We start from the raw sequence: 22244 nt of genomic DNA, 5'->3' as shown, positions 1-22244 counted from the left end.
GCCATTATTAGCGGCGCCCCCATACTTATGCGGTGCTATGCGACGTAAGTGCCGACCGCCATAAGGTACCTTTCGACGTGGTTTGTCACATTTTATCCTCTGATTTTCGGGATAAAAAATATGTTATAACGTTATCCAGGGTATAATGGATAAAAAAATACTTTTTCTAATATGTAATTACTCCAAGTAAATTTGTTCATCTTTGCAAATTAATAAAAAGGTTAACGAAAAGTAATTGAGTAATTCAATTACCAATTAATGTAATTGCAATGGCAAGTTACACAGCAAATTGAATTAAATGTAATAAAATGTCCATGTAATTAAATTACAAACAATTTAATTACATGTAATTCAACTAGTAATTAAATTACACAAGTAATTAATTACGCTCAACACTGGAGGTAGTGATCTGTAACATTTTTTATTGCTTTTGAGTGGGTTCTAAGAACGCGTATTCGCCGAAATGTTTTGCTCATTTTGTATCTTTGATTAGGTGTACCTACCTATACGGAATTATTTTTATATCAAAGTCAAAGCAACAATTTACAAAAGTATTATTAATTATATTTGATTTATCATACAAAATATGTAGACGTAACATGCTTTATTTTTGTTCCAAGCTTTACGAATACACGTGTCTAATATGTAAATACATATTTGTAAGGATATTGCCTCCTATTTGTTTGTACTTTTATATCTTTATGCCGTTTTTATTCAATTATTCATACGGAAAATAATATCTACTTTAGTGAATACCTAATGGACTCTGTTTTGTTTTACCTAGGGATATACAATTATACATAAGTATACAAAGATAGGTACAAATTTTATTTTCATTATAAAAAAATAAATTATTATTAAATAAACTTAACGGATACTTTTTGTTGTACAAAGATAGGTACATACCTATCTTTGTACAACAGAAAGTATCCGTTAAGTTTATTTAGCTTCTCGCTGTATTATCTGTAGACTCGGCCGCCGCTTTTTCACTTTTTTTGGTTTACTAATTAATGCCTTATTGCAGAATTAAAAACAGCCATAATCTTCCTTCAGACTTTATATTAACTTAGTCTAACGAAAGCGTTTTTTTTTTCAGATAAAAATGGATTGGAGGACGGGTCTTCTGATCTTAACGTGCGTGTTTTATGCTGATGGTTTTTCAAGTAAGTTATTTATTTTTATTAGGTTTTTGATTTTAAAATTGATACTGCGCTAAACCAGGGATCGGAACCGGTTTTTTGCAAAAACTTCGAAAAGGCATATTTTTCGAACTATTTTATACTCGAAATGTAGGACTCAGTGGTGTTTTTAGGTAATGACTTCGTACTATTAGATTGCCTAATTAGAATACCGTTTTCGTTCCCATACAAAAAAAAATACCGGTATCCGATCCCTGCGCTAAACATATTTAGTATATAGTAGTAGTAGTAAATCACATTATTGTACAAAAAAAAATTGTTAACATGAAATATACATATTTATCTCTGAACGGAACTTCCTGTTCTCGAGCGTCGTACAGTGAACGTGACCTTTATAACTTCAACTGATTAAATCGGATACGCATGTTAGAGCGTCATACTTCGCAGAGTAATTATTCTTTAATCTATGTTAGCGATAGTTGATGACTCGCCGAACACGGGCTTCGGCCCACAGCCACCGGTGACGCTCGCAGGCACGTCTTCGGTGCTCCCGAGCTCCCGTAAGATATGGCTCGAATCCATTACCTAATGCACACATAAAACGAGCAACCCGACGCCTCGAGAGTATCAAAACAATGAGTTATGATCCGACCTTATGATGCTCTTTTTATTTGTTTTTATTGCCTCTAAACTCGCACTTGCCGAGTCGCAAATTCCGTGCCACCGAAGAATTCTTCACATTTCTCGCTCTTAGCTTAAAATGTTTTTGGCTTCTAGTTTTTTCTCCCGCTATTGTGTTGTTCGGTTGAGTACGTTTTATTACTTTTACAATTCGCAATAATGTAATTTTTATTCGAGATAAATTTCGGTTTCAGTACTTTCAGTCCCCATTATGTCGAAATAATTTTATTGGTTCGTAGGTTCTGAAGCGTTTTTTTGTCCTGTGCCCTGTTTATCAAAAGCTACAAGCTGTAATACAAGTGGAAGTCCCTTTCTAACAATAGCTCTCAAAAAGTGAGTTCCGCTTGTATTACAAGCTACAAGATTTTGATAAACAGGGCACTGGTGTAACTTATAATTTTATCAGAATAAAATGTTTGTTAGAGAATCTTGAAATCTAGGTAGCTTCTAATTAAATATTCTGACTCCTAAACCGTTTATTTTCCACGGAGCACGGATTTAATAACTATAAAATTCATTGTAGCTTACCGGGTTACCGCGAACAAAAGAGATTCCTTTTGTTCATTCACAAATAGTGTGTACTGTGCACCTATTGTAATTTGACAGCACCAAGCCACGAATAAAGAACGTATAAGCCTTCTTTTGATGCTTAGGTAGGTAAAAAATTTATTTAGGCTACCAGCCGGGCTAGCACATGATTGGCGCGAGAGTATCTCACCGCGACATAGACTACTATGCGAAATCCGAAATATGTATGCAATCGTACATTCATAGGTTACAAAACAATATCTTGCGCGATCCCTCCTCCTTTTGGACATACGTTAAGAAACTACGCGGATCTAACCAACCTGCCACATTTGGCAACAAGTCACCTCGAGAGGTCGCAGATTCGTTTGCTGATTTCTTCAAGAGTGTATTTTTGCAGAACGTCCCCAATCTTGATGCGTTCACAGTCTCGGAGGCTGCAGCCGCCGAATCACCAATCCCCAACGCTTGGCATATCACGATCAACCGCCTGCGGCCCAAATATACTCAAGGCCCTGACGGAATACCCCAATTCCTAATCAAGGACTGTCGCGAAGCATTTGTCCAACCGCTAAATATATTTAACCTCGCATTAAAAAACAAAACTTACCCATCCGTCTGGAAAACCACCAAAGTTTTGCCAATGCATAAATCTGGCTCCGAATCTGATGTCCGCAACTACTGACCGATCGCTGTGTTATCAATTTTTGGAAAAGTCTTTGAATCTGTAATTTACGCCAAAATATATAAACAGCTGAATGGCTGGTTCTGCGACGAACAGCACGGGTTTCTACCAAGGCGCCCAACAGCATCTAACTTAATAAATGTCATCTCTTTAATATCTAATAATCTGGACCAGCGAAGACAAGTAGATATTGCCTATTTTGATTTCCAAAAGGCATTTGATAAAGTCGATAATGATGTGCTGCTTAAGAAGCTGTCAATCGCGAGTTTCAGCACTCACTTACTAGAACTGCTGGCCAACTACCTTTCGGAAAGAAATCAATTCGTTCAGTACGACGGCGCGCGATCTTCTCTGTTCTTAGTCACATCGGGTATTGGGCAAGGAAGTAGCCTCGGACTCCTTCTATTTCTTATCCTCGTAAATGACTTACCATCAGTACTCAATCATTCGACGTGCCTTTTATTTGCCGATGACCTGAAACTGGCACTACCAATCAACAGTATTGACGATTCTTCTCTACTGCAACTGGATATTGATAATATTTCGGCCTGGGCTCGTAATAATAGTTTGACTCTGAACAATGAAAAATGCTCAGTCATTACATATACGCGTAATCGGCACCCTGTAAATCATCTTTACACAATAGAAGGTAAAACCCTGAAACGAGTCACTGAAGTCAAGGATCTTGGTACATGGTTTGATACGCAGCTCACGTTCAACCAGCATATCACGAAGACCTGTAACGAAGCCCGAATATGCTTAGGGTTTGTCATACGCCAAGCCAGGTTGTTCACGAACAGTCACGCTATAGCTGTCCTCTACAACGCATTCGTCCGGTCCAAGCTAGAAACAAATGCGATAATTTGGAATCCCCATGAAAAACATTACACGCTTGTAGTTGAAAGAGTCCAAAAATCATTCGTAAGATTTCTTTATAAGAAATTATACGGGTATTATCCTCTTCTGTATCCAACACTATTCGTGTTGGGTATGGTAAACTACACATCCCTCGAAACCCGCAGGAGTATATATATACCTAGTGAAATATTTCGTCCAATTAATACGGGGGACTGTGACTAACCCCCAATTACTGTCACAAATAGCACTCCGTGTTCGACGCCGCGGTCTCTTCGCTGTCCCTACAGCTCGAACTCGCATGCATGCTAACTCTCCTCTTTATCAAGCACAGATGCTACTAAATGACATTTTAGACAGCGACGACCAACTTGAAATCTTCATAACAACCGAGACCAAATTTAAACATTACCATCCTCACCACTTAGATGGTTGGCAGTCCTCGACTGTGCGTTTCCCTAGAAACTTCCTGCCCCGCACAGCTAAACTGTGGAATGAACTGTCGCCTGCGGTATTTCCGGACCGATATGACCTTCAAACCTTCAAGAAAAGAGCGTACTCCCATCTTAAAGGCCGGCAACGCACTTACAACCCCTCTGGTGTTGCGGGTGTCCATGGGCGGCGGTAATCGCTTACCATCAGGTGATCCGTCTGCTCGTTTGCCTCCTATTTCATAAAAAATAAAAAAATAACCTAGCTGCATCATGTCGTTATATCGAGAAAATCGTTACCCCTAGCTCCATTATTTACTAATGAGTGCATATAAAAAAAAATATCATTAATTATTATTTTTGAACAATTTGACTAATTTTCTTAATTTTGTTATGTAGAAATGAATTCATTATTAATTTTATTAGAATAGAATGTGACATTTACTTAGGCCTGTAAAGATGAGTTTAATTTTATTTTATTTTTTAATTAAGAAAATTGTGACATTATTATTAACTCGTTATTCATAATTATGTATTCGGTTATGTATAATTTATTGATTCAATCCAATTTAATTTAAATTTATTTTATTTACGGTAATTAACGGCCCTATTTGTCTTGCCAAATATTGTATTTTTTTTTCCTTCTATTTTAAAGTAATTAATGCATGTTAGATAATAAGTAATATTATGCCAAATAGCACGTAAGGTTTATCTGTTAGTGCTGTCTGATTGATATAAATAAATAAACAATAAACTACCCGTCCCCCTTTAATTCATACAGTTAGTAAAAAGACGGGTAGACTATCTCGCGGCGTCATGTTGCTCGGACCTCAGACGAAGGAAAAACCGGACAAGTGCGAGAAGAAAAAAATGCCCTTACTTGGATTACCTTTTATGGCTTGTTATAGGAATTTGTGAAACTGTAGACAATGTTTTAGACTGGGGCCTTTTTGGACAACTTGGCATGGCATGGTAGATATTTTTATTTTATTATTAGGTAAAAATCATATTAAGCATTCGCTGCATTTCACAACGATTAGTTTAATACTGAAATTATGTTTTGCCTATGATTTAAATCCTCTTTGTTTATGCCTCTGGAAGGCCCTTTATTAATTGATATTAATATTAATTTATAACTCTGCCTAAGGGTTTTCTTTGAGCTTTGACGCTGTTGTTAATATTTCTTCTACTGTTCTCTTGAAACAGGTTGTTGGTTTAATTTTAAAGCGTTTAGTTTATTTGGTCAAGGTTAAATTATTTTTTATATAGGCCTAAACTAAATTATTTGGTGCGCTCTATAAAGGTGGCGACAAGTATTCGCATAGCGCTTCTATGCGATAGGTACATGCAGCATCAAAAGTAGCGGATCAGACTACGCGTTAAAAGTATCTACCATCTTATACAATGGGAGATATGCCTTTATATGTACCTATTTCAATTATTCTGCCTCAGATAAAGATATAAAAAAACCACAGGGTTAAAAACGGCTCTTAGTGCTTATCATGCATTTACCCAGACATGGCTCCAATACGGGATCAATTTGTGGGGGAATAGCACAAATAGTGCAGATTTATTCATATTACAAAAAAGGTGTATTAGAATATTAAGTAATATAAAAAACCAAGAAAGCTGCCGACCGTACTTTAAAAAAATTAATATTTTAACTCTACCATCCCTCTATATATTAGAAACATGTAAATTTGTAAGAAAACATCCTGACCTATATTTACAAGCTAAAGATCGTCATAATACTTGTACCTTAAATTTAAGACACCAAAATAAAATAGCCCTTCCCGCCAGTAACTTACAAATAAGTAATAAGAGCCCCTATAATATGTCAATAAGAATTTTCAATAGTCTCCCAAAGGAAATAGCGGGAGAGCAAAAATATGATAAATTTGTTAACTGCTTGAAAAATTATTTAACGAGTAATTGTTTTTATTCTATACAAGAATATTTTGATTGTAATAAATACCATAAATAGACATATAAGTAATACATAGCTTAGATAGGTATAACTTTTGTGTAATGTTATCTCTGTGTTTAATTTACATATGTATTAGTTTAGAGTAGATAGATAAAATTGCAATACCCTTACAGGGTGTCATGTTGTGATACATTATCGATTAAGAACATCTGTAATTTTACCAATGTGAAAGCAATTACAATTTTTTTTTTTTTTTTTATATCAGTAGGTATTTAGAAAAGTATTCCAGGGTGGCAGGTACTTTTGGCGCGTTGTTTCATCCGCTACTATTGGTGGTGAAACTGCTGAATGTATCATGTAATGTCACTGCCAAAAAGTGTGTGACTCAGCGTAGTCGGAGTCTATATAGCATTTCATGTCAAAAGGTACTTTCTGAGATGAAAACCCACATATATGTTTAAGAAACATTTGCATGATGTGTGTTTGTTTCCAGAATATGGGCGCTCGTGCAAAGACATAGGGTGCCTTAACAGCGAGGTGTGCGTTCTGGCAGAAGATCCTTGTTCTTTCGGCCACACCAGGGACTGTGGCACTTACCCAACATGTAAAAAGAAGACTGCAGTTGAAGGTATGTTCGTCTAGATTTAAAACTTAAGCATCTTAAAATGCAAACCGCCTTAAAACACATTGACGCTCGCATCGCATCCCCAGTTCATTATTTGGATCTGCCAGTTAACAAATCTTTTGTACATGTGGAGGAGGCACTTGCTTTGAAATAAAAGATACCTTTTCTACTTATTTTCTGTGAGTACCTAATATGAAATCTATTTTTGTATTATGTCGTGCATAAGGCAAGTTTTCATTTTAGTTTGTTTTATTTTACTGCTGGGATAGTATCAGGGCCGGATTTCCGCCTAGGTCCTGCACAAGGCCCGGGCCTAGAGGCCCAGGTAACCTAGCAATGGTTATAACATGGAGAAGGGGCCCCCCTAAATTCTTAGTGCCATACCAAGTGCCTAGGGGCCCTAGGTCTCTAAATCCGGGCCTGGATAAGTAAAAGTATACATACATACCTACTTACCATGAGTTCGACATGACGTAGGCAATAATATGATTAGGGTTCCGTACCCAAAGGGTAAAAACGGGACCCTATTACTAAGACTCCGCTGTCCGTCTGTCACCAGGCTATATCTCATGAACCGTGATAGCTAGACAGTTGAAATTTTCACAGATGATGTATTTCTGTTGCCGCTATAACAACAAATACTAAAAAGTACGGAACCCTCGGTGCGCGAGTCCGACTCGCACTTGGCCGGTTTTTTTTTTACTAACCTAACTGTCTAACTTTAGAGCTCTTACCCACTGACGTCCAGTTTTTTGCGGGTACGGTTTTCTGCAGGATCCAGTTTTCTGTACTATGCGTGCAGTATCCCGCAAACAGAATGCTCGTGTGAACGTTACTATATTAGCACGTATACTACTAAAACGGGATCCTGCAGAAAACCGTACGCGTACCCGCAAAAACCTGGACGTTAGTGGGAAACAGTTCTTAGTCTTTTTAAAATCATTCGCACACCAAAATCCCCTGGGTATGTAGGTAGGTACATATATGATGGATGGACTGACCTGACGAGGGTGACGATGACTGTAGGCGGCCTTAATAGGAACTCTGTATTGAATAACTGGCATTCCAATGTGTTTGGACTCGTTACCTTGTTAGAAACTCAATTGACCTTACGTACTTACTTTTAAAAGTAAATATTTTCAACAGATAGGGTACCTATCATTTAAAGATATTAGATTTTATAGAAAGACCTAATACATCCTATCGATTCATCACATGCTGTTTTGTATATATTGATTACCGCCTACAGGGTAGTGTTTTAGACAAATCAACGGACAGATTTAGAATAACGAAAAATTATACCTAACATCAATACGTTTCCGATATTTATATTCTGACATCATTACTGTTGAAATCAGTTCAAACATCCCACATATATTACGAGTAGATAGTGACTGTATTTCCTGCACGAGCATTAATAAACATGTTAATCGTTAACACAGACAACTAAACTAAATAAATCTATCTACTCAGTTAAGAAAAATGCTAGGCTCAGAATACCATTGTTATAAATTATAGCAGCGAATTCTTGAATAAAAACTGATTGTTTAATAACATTTTAAAGTGTAAGGTATTTAACAATGTAAACTTTATTGCCTTAACAAATAAATTATACAAAATGTTATAGGTAGGGTATTATGACAGTTGAGTGATACAGAAACTTCTCGAAATATTATTAGTAATTATTACATTTATAAGATAAGATACAAATATTTCAGGATCACACGCTGAACCGCAGCCGTCGGTGCCTAAACCAATGCCAGCGAGACCTCAGACACCCTCGAGGGACTCCGACTCGGCTCCTAACTACCCTCCGCCCGCCCCGCCTGCTGGCGGCTCCCCGTACGGCGGCTCGCCTTATGGAGGATCCTCGCCATACGGCGGTAGCTCGAATAACGGAGGAAGCAACTATCCTGGAGGCTCGCCCTACGGAGGTGGTTCTCCATACGGAAGCAACACAAACGGAGGCAGCAGCTACCCAGGAGGCTCACCTTACGGGGGCGGTTCTCCCTATGGTGGAGGCTCTCCTTATGGAAGCAATTCAAACGGAGGAAGTAGTTATCCGGGAGGCTCACCTTACGGAGGCACCCAAGGTGGTGGCTCGCCCTACGGAGGAAACTCACCATATGGTGGATCCAACAACAGAGGAGGTAATTCACCATATGGTGGCTCAAGCTCTGGAGGTTCAGGCTTCGGTTCTGGCGGCAAAGGAACCTTGGACAGCATATTCAATACGCTTAACAAATACGCTAGCGGAGGCGGAGGCGGAGGCTCCAGCAGCGGCGGCAACGGCCAGGGTCTGTCCAACATCTTCGGCAGCATTCTCGGCAATCTGTCTAAAAACGGAGGCATAAACAACTTGTTCAACACCAGACCGATTATGGAAAATCCTAACTATGCCTCTCCCTCAAATTCTAGGAGTTCTAACTCTAACTATCCGTCATCAGGATACCAACCGGCTCAGAACAGGAACTATGGGGGGACGCACGCCAAACCCAATGCGGCCTCCACTTTCAAGCCCGCGACCTATGGCTGGAATGTCGGGTAAATAACAAATTCAGTAACAGTAACATGGGTGGAGTTTTAACTATTATTTTGCTAATCTAAGCTTCTTGTAGTTTTTTATTATTTATTTTAATTTAGTTATAATCACAATTCTGCACTAACAATTTTATTAAGTATCTCAATTCCACTGGGTGCTCTTGGTTAATGGCAAACGTAAAATAATTACAACGTTTAGCATACACTAATATCATGCGAAAAAAGATCTACAAAATGATGCTGGCACTGTATTCCGGGCATTAATATTTTTTGCTTTTGTGCTTGGGTGCAGTACCTATAGGTATATCGCTTTGTATAAAGTATATACCAGCGGCTTATTCAATTTCGATCAATGTGAATTTGATTATTTTATTTATAATAGGGTTGTTGACACATGTTGAATTTTGTAACTCAATCTAGTTAAATAGATAGAAAATGAGCATTTTATCACAATAAATTGAAAACCTAAAAAAATATGGGAATAATAAAGAAATGCAAGACCTCAAAGTTTCAAAATATTTTTTTTAACCCATTCATGGCCAAGAACCGCCGAGCGTACTCATTACGCCGGGCCACCATACAAACCGTTTTTAGCTAAAACGCATGACTCAGCTTATGGGTCTCGAGCCTGGCGAGAACGGTAAATAAATCGCCGCTTATGAAGCCGACCAGCTGAACAACATTATGCAACAATTTACTAACCACCTTTTTTCTGTGCCTATCAAAAAAAAACTAATTATTGCAGTTTGTAGAAATGAACATTTTTACTTTCTATAAGCTTTTAATGTCAGACCAAGCTAAGTTGGCAGCGATTTTGATAGCCCAGCCAGTGCGTGTTAAATTAAACGTCATAATTTCATAGAAGTTTTGCGTTTAAAACTTGCCGTGTTTGTTGTTGATGTTTTTTGGGTCAAATCATGGAAGTTAAATTAGTCCAATTTTCCGATTTCCGATTGAGATGAAATCGTGACTGAATAATATTTCCCATGTTACTCCAAAATACATCTCTAATAGGGGGGATGGGGTGAATCACTTCTTGAACTCTTGTGAAAAATACCACATGAAAGATAATACCGCCGGCTCGGATGCATTCATTGTTTACTGTCCAATTGTGTCCGATAAGCTTACACCTGGTCGGTCATTATCTTTGTTTTGGTAAACGCCATTATATTAATATTAGTAACAATAGAGTACTTATAGTACTTACTTTTTAATCTGCCGTAGAAACCACGAATGTTTAAAAAAACTTGTTAATATTTGTTACACACTATTACGATAATACAATACGTATTAGTTAGTGGTGACTGTTTTAACCGCCTTGTTTTATATTGAAACGAAAAAAAGAATCTTAACATGATTGTTAGTAGTAAGATACAATACAACGATCACCAAATATTATGACATAAAAGTACAGTGGGCCAAAATCCTCGTTGCCTTACCCCTCATACAAAACAAAATATTATTATACTACGGTTTGGTCCCTACAAAATGTTGCTTACCATAATCCAAACAGTAATCGGTTGTAAAATGATACAATATCAAACAGCTTCAACATGAAATAAGCTTTAAAACCAATACAGTTTATTTTAGCCTGCTACGGAAACATTTGTTGTTTTTACATCTAGCGCCAGGCCACGGTGACCCATACCTTGAGCCATGTCAATAACTTCTGAAATATATATATATATTTGATATTTTTGAAATATGGATTTTTCTGTTTGCTTGTAACGCGTATGTATCTAGAATTTCAGTATTTTTACTATATTGCACTGATAGTAAACCAAACTTGAATATTTAAGACCCTGTTTTTATTTAAAAAAACGTGTTTATATTTTTTTATCCTAATATACCTTATAGAAATGCTTGTTAGCTTATATGATACTTACGTTATTACGTCAAATGACGTTTCGTTTATTTTTAAAACAGAATTTATTCATGACTCACATATGAGTCACTGGCCCTGCGGAACTGTTTGAGAATGACCCACACGCTGAGTCGCTGGCCCTGAATGGGTTAAACATTCAAAAAGGGAAAAAATAATGGTACCATTCGATTCCATACATTTTATTAAAAATAATATTGTATAGCAACAATATACATAAAAGCAACATTTCACCGACAAAATCGCAATTTCTTTATTTTCCATACATCGAAACGGCTTCTAAGCAATAGCAACGTTACATGTTGACGTCACGATGTATTGCCATTTTGTAAGAAGCGTTTAGTCAGTAAAGTGCGGGTGCCAGACTGACCATCATTTTTGTGACTTTTGTATTGCTTTAAGACAATGGGTTCCAAGTCCCAATTCCCATACAGACATTTGATCCTCAAAACAATCCTGATCGACTGATACCATTAATAATAAAAACTACCCTATTGTAGCACCTTATTGGAGTTATTGGTTCTATACCTACCTAATAAGTATAATTTAAACAAATACCTTTTTATAAATCAGAAATCACCGCTCAACAAAAAGACACTCGTTCAAAGTATTCATACTTTACAGAATGTACGTATGTATCAGTATTGTGTTTCTAACGTCTAACTTTAATATATTGAAGCCCCTTGAACACCACGCATGGCCGCAAACTTGTCTTACTCACAAATACCTATACACAAGTCACAAACACGACCTGCGACTGCGGTGAACACTAACAGAACTAAACACCGAAAATTACCAAAAATGCTGGTACATTAATATGCTAACTAATAAGAATCTCTAATACTAATGATTTTCCTTGTTTTTTGTGTAAGAGAACTACAGGTGGAATGCTAGAAACTCCTAAGTGGTATCTGCTGGTCACATTTCAAAGTTTGGCAAATATTTGTGAGACCCAAAAGGAAGAATCTTGATAGAGACAGATGGTTGGTCAAATATTTGACGCGGTTTGTAAATAAGGTGATCCGCCCTGCATGTACTTACTCTGGACAATGGCTAAACTGGATTCATACTATTCACAAACTAATTTATAATTTTATAGGAGGCTGAAATGGGTAACATAATTTCATAATCATAAGTGTATAGAACTGTTATTGTCATTATTTTGTAAATATCACAACCCGCACTTATTCGTTACCTATAGTTTATTTTTATATTTTACCATTATTTACTATTATTTAATTGCAATAATATGGCTATGTTATTACGCTAAATACTCGTTCCATAAGTGTCACTTTATTTATCAAACTGAAAATAATCTTTATTATAAGGCAATATTGTATCGAGTAACAATACGCTTTAAGTAAAAATGATATTAGACTATATTTAAAAGCAGTGGAATCACGAAATAGCTACGTTTGGTAAATAACCTTAACCTTTGAGACGAGCCAGAATAAAAACGCTATGTAGATAGTTCAATGTATCAATACTCTATTTTAAGCTTTATTAGTGCGTATTTGCTTTTAGTGCCATAATTCTAATGTATTTTATTACGTCTGTTTTCAGCGTGATACTGGTTTTGACATACCTGACACAGCAATACCTCTACAGTATGACGCGGGGTTGAAAACTAACCTAGTTGTTTATTGTTATTGTGCTAATATGTATGTAATCTGCAGAAATTGATAATTTATGTTACTACTGTAACTAGATCGCCGTTTGAAACTTTTAGACGCCTATACGTCAAGAAACGCACACGAAATTATGAACTATTTTGTCACTTTGTCTCTTAAATCAAAAGACGGCAGTTAAATGTAGTTTAGTGTAAGCGCTAATATTGTCCTCCATTACGTCACCCTGTGCTATAATAAGCAAATTACGTAACTACGTCGAAAATTTAAAGGATCATATGCACTGTAAAACGTTTTACAAATTTCCTATTTTTCGCACTTGTATCGTAAATAACTATTATGGTTTTTTACCGTATTTGTGATACAAAATATATTGACTTTATGTGCCTTATGTGTATGCGTGTCTCTTAATTTTAGAAAGTAACTCAAAAACCTAGTGATATTACAGCGATTGGTATAAATGTAAAATGTGATAGATAATTAATGGGTGGCATTCCACCTGTCCAGTGTGCATTGCGTCTCACTCTCTCATTAAGCAAAACGTTAGACGCAAATACACATTGGACCAAGAAATTTGAATACCACCTTCAGCCACCTAATCTGGTAGAACATTTAGTCTTATACGAGGTTTTCCTCAACATAGAAACATTTTTATTTTATTTGTTAATTTTTAATGCAGTCAGGTTTAACCTATCTGCTTATAACTTCTGGTGCAAGACTTCCATTTTATAGTACCTGTCAAAATTGTATTAAAGAAATAAACATTTTAAATAAAATATACACCTTTATTCATTTGCCATTATAACTAAGACTAGAAATCTATAATATTTATGTTGGTGGTTACGGGTTGAATGAATGCAATAGGAATGTAACCATTTACTTAGTTTAGCATATACTATATTAAACCTCCAGAATACCAACAACGTCATAAGTCATCAAGAAATCTGTACCACCATTGACTTGTTTTTAGGGTTCCGTACCCAAAGGGTAAAAACGGGACCCTATTACTAAGACTCCGCTGGCCGTCTGTCTGGCACCAGGCTGTATCTCATGAACCGTGATAGTTAGACAGTTGGAATTTTCACAGATGATGTATTTCTGTTGCCGCTATATATAACAATAAATACTAAAAAGTACGGAACCCTTGGTGCGCGAGTCCGACTCGCACTTGGCCGGTTTTTTTTATGGCCCAGATGCTAGCCCTTTAACCTTTCGTATGACGTATGCTTTGTCCCGTATACGTCCCAGACAATTTACTGTATTTTATAATTTCAAGGCTAAAAGTAGCAAATTTTTTATAAGAGTATACGAAGTTCCAGATCTCATAGAACTAGAGATAGGCGGGTGTCCATGGGCGGCGGTAATCGCTTACCATCAGGTGATCCGTCTGCTCGTTTGCCTCCTATTTCATAAAAAAAATAGGTATTTAGGCATAACACGTATAACACATGGTGGCGCCCTCTATAAAAACCTTTAATGCTAACCCCATTCCGGTCTCTTTTCAACATGCTGACTAGGAGAGATAATTGGGTGTGTGACGTTGGCATTCTGGAAGTTCGATATAGTTGCCTTGTTTTAGAATCTTCCAAAATTGACAATATAAAATCCCCGACCTCGAATCTCGGCAACTACATAGTAATCATAATTATTATAATTAACACCAAATACCCTAGGTACTTAAAAACCCTTATAATGTAAAATAAACAGCAGCAAAAACATTGTCATGGCAACAGATTCATCTTTATACGAGTGTGTCTGCTGCTGTATCATAAACTATCACGACTAATACTACCATTACTTAACAATGATTTATAAATTCATAAACATTTATTTTTATCAGTGGAGAGAATTATTGGTCGACATTGCTTTAGCCTGTATACAGAAACAATCTCAAATTTAAAAATCTCATTTGTTACTTACCAACTATTTGCAACATTCGATATTGATATAAAAGAAAATAAAAATTAAAAAAATACATAAAAATCTTAAAATTACCAAAACAATTTCTTGAGCAATCTCATAAAAAAAACCAAAAATAAAGTCAAAAAAACGGTTAGACCTATACAAAAATCATAATTTGTCTAAATCTCTATGAGATATTAATCTCTATCAATTTTCCTTTAGTTTTTCTTCCGACTATATACTATTGTCTGATTTCTCTTGTAGTTTCTTGAGTTTACGCTTTTGTGTTTTATTCAAAACAATACCCAGTAAAAGGAATGCGAGCCACACTCCATACCAGTAGTGGTACATAGATGAATAGTATATCCAGATTCGATCAAAGGTGAGCAGAAGGAAAGCGGCCCCTTGATATGACTCGGAGTGGGACCTTAAGAACCACATCACAAATCCAATTATCTTCTTTTTCTGAAAAATAAAAACGCATTCGATGTTATATGATGACGATGATTGGGAAATTAACCTTTTGATATATCGGCACCGCAGGTCCAACGCCAAAGACCGATTAATCCGTCACATACCACAGAGCAACATAGGCATGCATAAAGTTCAATTTCAGTTTGACATTTCGGTGACGTGGCGTCCGAGGGACAGCTTTTGTGTTTAAGGGTAAAATTTTCTTTTTACTTTCACACATAAGACCAAAGAGAATATAACCACTTGCAAAGACTTGCATATGTAGTGTGGGTGGTGGGAAAAATAAAAGCGTCGAGACCAGAATTTGCCGACGACACTGCCAAGTCGTGGCAAAAATTTGTATTTTCGTGAGCAAAAGTACTCGTACTATTTTATACATCCATATACGAATCAACCGTCAATTAAATAATTTATCTGGCGCAAAAGGCCCAAGTCAATCACATAACCTAACCAATACAACCAAAAAAGTAAACAAGCCCCATTTACACGGCGCGAGAACTTTATACTAAATTAAATGCAATATTCCATATTCGATACATACTAAATGCAATATTCGATATTCGATGCAATATTCGATACATACTTATAGCTAACTACAGAGTACAATGAATTCAGTAGATCAAATATCGCAATGTATCGAAAATCGCATGCAAATTCTTGATCCTTGAGCACATCTACAATGTAATACAAAGCCTCTTTATTGCACAACCTCAGACATACAAGAAGACAGAAGTAAACAACAGACCTGCTAGCATGAGTTGGGTTCTCGCGCGCGACTTCATACATCTAGCACGTTAAGTAGGGACTCGCGCGCATGCAGAACGCAACTCATGCTAGGCGGTCAGGCGGTGTTATCGCTAAAGAGCGATCTCTCATGAGTAAACTTGTATAAATTATACATGTAAGATTCATTTACTTACCATTCCAGTGGCTTCCTTGTAGTACAGCTTGTAGTAAATATCTTCGGCCATCAAATAAAAGGAGCAAGCATAAATGCAGAAAAAATACCCAGCATGGAATCCATGCCATATCACAGACACAAACAGCGCTGCATGAATCCTGGAAAATACAATGCAAATGTGATAACGATTACAGACATTTCAGCAGTTAGCTTGAGGGCATTATCGAGTGATGTAGTGTCAAATACAGAAATTTATAGAAAAAAAATCGGCCAAGAGCATGTCGGGCCATGCCCAGTGTAGGGTTCCGTAGTTACTATTCTGTCAGAATAAGCTACACGGGGGCTATTAGTAAGTATTATGTACATTACAAGCATAAGGGAGTACCTTCGCAGCGCTTTGTAGTCTTTTTACTAAGAAGAGAAGACTTTTTGCAATAACTCAAAAACGGCTGGACCGATCATGTTCGCTATAGTTTTCATTGAAACTATTGGAAGTATTTATTAAGCTTTTGTTCTAAGATTTTTTTTTCAGTTTTTTTTGACCCATGGTTCAAAAGTTAGTGGGCGGGGGCGATAAAGAGGCAGAGAGCGAAATTTCGGAAACGCGTTTCCCGGTAGGTCCTCTGTAAACAAACCGCCTTGATGCATCAATGTCATATTTTATTATGTCTGAAAACTTGTCAAACTTGTATGTGTAAGTTACTCTTTGGTTTACTAAAGGGGCTAGTGCTGCACTTTGGTGGCAGACCATTGCCCACTCACACTTCACACTCTTTTTCTTTCTTAACAGCCCAGGTTATATCCCAGAACTAATCGACATGCAATCACATTAGTGACGTTAAAACAAAAGCCCATACAAATCATTTCACCAAAGCTAGTAAGAACTGATCAAGAATAGAGTTATTGAAATTGCATACATGCATCGTTTCATTTAGCCAGCTTTGTAGATGAAATAGCCTTATTTATGATGTTTCGACACAATCTAGTGTGAAGTTAATAGTGTAATGGACAATAATCCATTCCATATTGTCCATTCATGTCTCAACCATGGATAAAGGTATACCAAGACGCGTAAAGTTGTATAAAATATTGCGCGCTACCGTTTAACAATCGAGCTACCACAGTAACGTAGAGCGTCATCTAGGTACTTCAGCTGTCAAATTTGCGGCTACAATTTTTTCTACTGCCTACTTTACGCGTCTTGATATTCCTTTGCTTAAAGTTCAATCTGTGATAGAACCAGCTTAAAAAACAAATCTTACTTGAGAGGTTTAACAGGGAACCTCTTGTAGACAACCATAGCGACCCAGTACTGCACAGGCTTGTTCCAAACCTTCATGGAGTCTCGCAGTGTCTCCACGGTCTCACAGCCCCATACATCCATAGAATCCATGGTTTTGAAATCATATTGAGCTTTTTTTGCCTCTTCCTCGGTCCTGTAAACATAAATAAATAGCCAGGTTGCAGTTTAAGTCTAGGTCCATGGGGTCCTAGCGCGTACAAGTTTTTTGCAGAAATTGCGAAGCTTCTGGTTGACGTAACAGAAGGCCTTCCGCGAACCACGTTCGACGTGCTGCCTCTCTGTCGCACTTGTAAATTCGTACGTAAGTATGACAGCGAGGCAACACGTCGAACGTGGTTCGCGGTAGGCCCTCTGGTGACCGAAGAGCTGGCGGCTTCCTCGCACAACGTAGATATCGTCAGCATTGCGATACAACGAGGTAATGCTACCAGCATCCTTAGTACAATGCCTCAAGGGCCTATTTTAGATTTAAGATAGTTATTATTTTGTTTAGTATTTGTATTGTAGTACCTCTACCTCTGTATATTTAATTATGTAAATAAATTATTTTAAATATGCAGTCTTGTCGAGTGCCTTAGGAGTGTGATATTTATGGTGGCATTTTCCCACTTTTTTGCTTCAAAGTCTGTGCAGCGATAGCTTGGCCCGACTCTAATGAGTAAGTTCGTGTCCATTCAACAGTACTTACATACATATACTCCGATCATACCGTCTTGTGATTTATGAGTCCAGCTACGGCTAAGTAAAGTTATTATTACAAGTTATTATAAATACGCTCGTAGTATAGTAGTTAGTTTTTCGACATCAAAAGGATCCTGTAGCTATTTGAAGCTACAAGGCTAGACCGTGAATTGTAGTGCGTAGCGATCACAATAGATCAGGAATGATAACAGTGATATAAAAGCATAGAAGCCTGACAGCCAAGAAAACAAAGAAGTACTCGTAAACGTTGAAAACGTGACGTACAATCGCCTGCGCTCGCGGTGTTCCAGTTAAGAAATTAATACCTGCCTACCTGAAGGCGTTCAAACGAGTATCGCCCTAAGGGTGGAACACCGCGAGCGCAGGCGATTGTACATAACCGTCACATTTTCAACGTATAAGGCAGTATCGCCAATATTTCACTTCCACTCTTTTTCAACACCTGGCCTTGTTAGCCTGTCAGTTATTAAATAAATATGTCCGTACATTTGTTTGAGCTTCAAATATCCAACAGTAGGTCCATGTCCGGTCCTATTCCTGCCTTCCACAGGATACGCCCCGACGCCAGCTGACGTACACACACTCTCCGCCAGTGTCATGCCGGAGTAGATGCGTTGGCGGAACGCGGCGAACAGAACCCATGGATACATCATACGGTAGATGAAGTTTCGGTTATTGTGCTCTTCAGTTAGGACATACTGAAAATTAAATTTATTATGATATGAAGAAACAAATGATCTGCATAAGAGTAGAAACTTACCTAATGAAAAACATGTTCACCCAATAACATGCTTATGAAAGTAACTGCTTCATCATCATCATCATCTCCTAGCCGCTTTCGGCCACAGCGACTGCTTTCTACCGCTGAGTGTCGCTGGTGTGCTCTCAGGTGACTGACGTATGCCTATATGCAAACATGCCTTCCCTAAATTCCCTTTCCCACCTTCATGACTGTCCTTCATTCCAATATTCTAAACTCTTATATCTACCTGACTTAGTGTTATTATAGGTCAGGTAGACATCATAGTGCTTGTCACTTTCCCATGTCATTAGCAATAAAGATGACAGCAGGGTGTCATCTATTGAACGTTTTACCTTAATACCTACCTCTAATGGCCAGATGTTGGACATAGCCAGGTACAAGAATATGTACAAAGGCACCATCTTCAGTGTGTTAATTGTGGCGCCCCGGCAATCTGCATACTTGCTGTAGGGCAAGTTAAAATAGTCATCAAAAGTCCTGTATCTGTAGTAAGGACCTGAAAATTACAAGATAGCACTGCTAATATGTAGAAATAATAACCGTTTTGACCGCCAAAGACGTCAACTGACGCGTGCGGCTACATCCCAATATCAACCTTCGTGCATTCACAATTCACAAGGTTCACGATGACGCGCCGCACACAACAGGTATGGGGTCAAAAGGGTTAAACATGTTGACTTCTAACATCCATATTTTGTGTTCAGCCAAATTTAAATATTACGATCTCTCTCCTGTGGCTATAGAGCCTTTCATGTATTGATAGGTGGTATTAGAGATGCCTGAGTTTTTAAGTAGGAATTGATGTCCATGTCAACCTTTTGCTAAAAAATATTTATTTATTACGATAAAGGTAAAGGTAGATAACAAAAGTAAAGGTAGACAACAAAATAAACTAAACATTAAAAATAAACTATACCTAATAAACCTTAAAGTAAACTTATACATAAAAAAATGCTCCCCAGGTCACCTTCATGCGTTATGGTGCCCAGAAGGCTGGCAGCATTACCTTTTTGGATGATCAGGCTTATCCTCTGGCCGAGGTATGTTACCTTTCGCTTGACAATGACACATAACTAATTCAATTTAATTTAATTTCAATACACATTCCATTATGTTATGGCTTATAAAAAATATGTTTAGGTCAGATGATCCATACAATTTATTAGTAACTTAAACCTTAATATATATAATCCCTTCAAATGGCAAACTCTTGCAGCGGGAATATATTTTTGACATGACAGAAAGTTAAAATCCCAACAACTCTAAAGTCATGTCTACCACCCAAAGTTTATAAACCTTAATAATTACCTGTAAGCAACCCAACATAGGTAAATGAATAATGAAATAAGTCTTCAAGATTAGGGTTAATTATTTCCAAAAATTCATCATCCTTGTCTGTCTCCTTTACTTCACTTTTATTTTCTTCGTTCTTTTTCTTAGCCTTTCCCACCGCTAACCAAGACCCGTTCATTTCAAATGCTACTCCCACAACTCTAAGAACAATTATCATCTCAATGAGATTGGTTTGTCCTGATGGTAATGGGAAACCAAATTTATCAGATAGCCTGAAGAAAAACAGGTAGCCAAACATGAGGAAGAATGTGACCACATGACAATATCTGAAAAAAAAAATACAATTATGTCAGTGGGTTAATGTAGGTGAGGATGTGGATGGGAGGACACAGGACCGTCGAGGCGGTCCGGCCGGTCCTACAAGACTGGCTGGAAAGAGAGCGGGGCTCGCTAACCTTCCGGTTGGTGCAGGTGCTCATGGGTCATGGCTGCTTCGGGAGCTACCTGCACGGGTTCGCAAGACGGGAGGTGACGGCCGAGTGTCACCAGTGCAGCTGCGGCGAGGACACGGCGCAGCATACCCTGGAGGAATGCCCAGCCTGGGCGGGGCAGCGCCGTGACCTCATGGCAGTGGTGGGGGACGACCTCTCCTTGCCGGCCGTAGTTAAGGCTATGGTCGCTGACGAGAGGTCGTGGAAAGCGGTCCTCTCCTTCTGCAAGGATGTAATGTCGCAGAAGGAGGCAGCGGAGAGGGAACGGGAGGCCGACCCAGCCTCGCACCCGATCCGCCGCAAGCGCGCAGGGGCTCGGCATCTCCTCCCCCCCACCTAGCGAGGTCTACACAGGCCTCGCAGCGGCGTGGTCACGGTTGCGTACTTAAGAGAACCCGTGGCCACGCCCCATTGGCGGCGCGCAGGCATACCGTTGGTTTTTTAGTGGGTAGTGGCGCCTTTTGCCGAGTCCCACATAACCCGCACTTTCTCCCCCGAGGGTGTGGGTATGCATAAAGCATTTTTCCAATGAAAAAAGAAAAAAAAAAAAAGGTGAGGTGATATTTAAGAACAAAAATTAAGCAAAACATGCTATCAAAATGAATGACTTCTAATTCTGTTGCTTAACTTCAAACTCAGGTAAATCCATTCGACCTCCTCAGCAAATATCTACCCTATTCTTCCTACTTTCTACTCCCTTCCTTCTTCTGCCTTCTTCTTTCTATCTACCTTATCTTAATATCAAAATCGCATAATCTGACAGATGAATTTACTTTCCCGAGTTTGAAGTTAAGCAACTGAATTATATCTAATTGTTAGAATATATTGTTTTTTTTGCTGCAGATCAAATTAACATAAATATGCATTTTATGTCAATGACCTCATTAACCTAACTGTAATCACTTTTCTAATTTCACTGGTAGTAAAGTTGCCAAACAAGTTTTTTGACTTTTACAGTAAATGGATAATTGAATGATGTATATATAAATGGCATTGCTAAAAGGCACGATTTCAGTGGATGTATATGTTTATTAAAGTTCGGGGGACCTTTTTTTTAAAATACAATCTCAGAAAGTATTAGACTGGTTTGAAAAAGAGGTCTCCCTAAAAGATATTCGAGATCTTTTTTTTTTGATTAACTACTTACTGTAATTCATGCGAAACTGGGGCGTATCGCTAAATAAATAAACCAACAATAACTTACTTTACGGTCGCCAGTTTAATAGCTAAAATTCCAAGAAGAGCTGAGAAAATAGGATGTACAGCATTATATCCCGATACAATAATAATGAGCAGAATTCCAAGTCCAGTTCCAGCCCACTTTTTTGCATTTATTGAATTAATGGACCGATAATACGGTCCTATCGCAACACTGAACAATAGAAGCGATAAATAAATAATATCATTTTTGTTCTTAGCCAAAAAGGCCCACATTTCGAGGCTAATTATATGTTAGCAATAAAAATTCAATAATAATATAATTAAAAATAGAAATA

General features: G+C 37.8%; 2 protein-coding genes and 1 long non-coding RNA gene across 5 annotated transcripts in view; 2 read left to right on the top strand and 1 right to left on the bottom strand.

The window, feature by feature from the left end:
* LOC134744241 (keratin, type I cytoskeletal 9) overlaps nt 1–13695 on the top strand; it is a 26872-nt gene extending 13177 nt beyond the window's left edge. For 2 of the 3 annotated variants that reach the window (XM_063677987.1, XM_063677988.1), the window contains exons 2-5: nt 1097–1163; nt 6737–6871; nt 8587–9412; nt 12855–13695. In XM_063677987.1, coding sequence (XP_063534057.1) covers nt 1097–1163; nt 6737–6871; nt 8587–9412; nt 12855–12915 — 1089 coding nt within the window. In that variant the 3' untranslated portion in view covers nt 12916–13695. The remainder of the gene's footprint in view (nt 1–1096; nt 1164–6736; nt 6872–8586; nt 9413–12854) is intronic. The other variant, XM_063677989.1, reaches the window with a different exon arrangement.
* Nucleotides 1–22244, top strand: part of LOC134744254 (uncharacterized) — a 120193-nt gene that overhangs the window by 28161 nt on the left and 69788 nt on the right. The window lies entirely within an intron of this gene.
* On the bottom strand, nt 13684–22244 carry LOC134744235 (lysophospholipid acyltransferase 7-like). The gene is made up of 7 exons (XM_063677978.1): nt 21953–22244; nt 20273–20583; nt 19309–19460; nt 18688–18899; nt 17459–17632; nt 16216–16354; nt 13684–15286 (listed from the first exon to the last, which is right to left on the bottom strand). The coding sequence occupies exons 1-7, from the start codon at nt 22180–22182 to the stop codon at nt 15056–15058; spliced, it is 1449 nt and encodes a 482-aa protein (XP_063534048.1). The 5' UTR covers nt 22183–22244; the 3' UTR covers nt 13684–15055.

This window comes from Cydia strobilella, chromosome 9 (genome assembly GCF_947568885.1).
Source record: "Cydia strobilella chromosome 9, ilCydStro3.1, whole genome shotgun sequence".
In the NCBI taxonomy this organism is placed as follows: Eukaryota; Metazoa; Arthropoda; class Insecta; order Lepidoptera; family Tortricidae; genus Cydia; species Cydia strobilella.
This window is presented reverse-complemented; position numbering and strand designations above follow the sequence as displayed.

Excerpts from the sequence above, each read along its gene's own strand:
- LOC134744235 (XM_063677978.1), bottom strand. The coding sequence starts at position 22,182 with ATGTGGGCCTTTTTGGCTAAGAACAAAAATGATATTATTTATTTATCG. Across the intron at positions 20,584-21,952 it reads ATTAAACTGGCGACCGTAAA|ATATTGTCATGTGGTCACAT; the intron begins GTAAGTTATTGT and ends TTTTTTTTTCAG. Across the intron at positions 15,287-16,215 it reads ACAAGGAAGCCACTGGAATG|AAAAAGAAGATAATTGGATT; the intron begins GTAAGTAAATGA and ends TTTATTTTTCAG.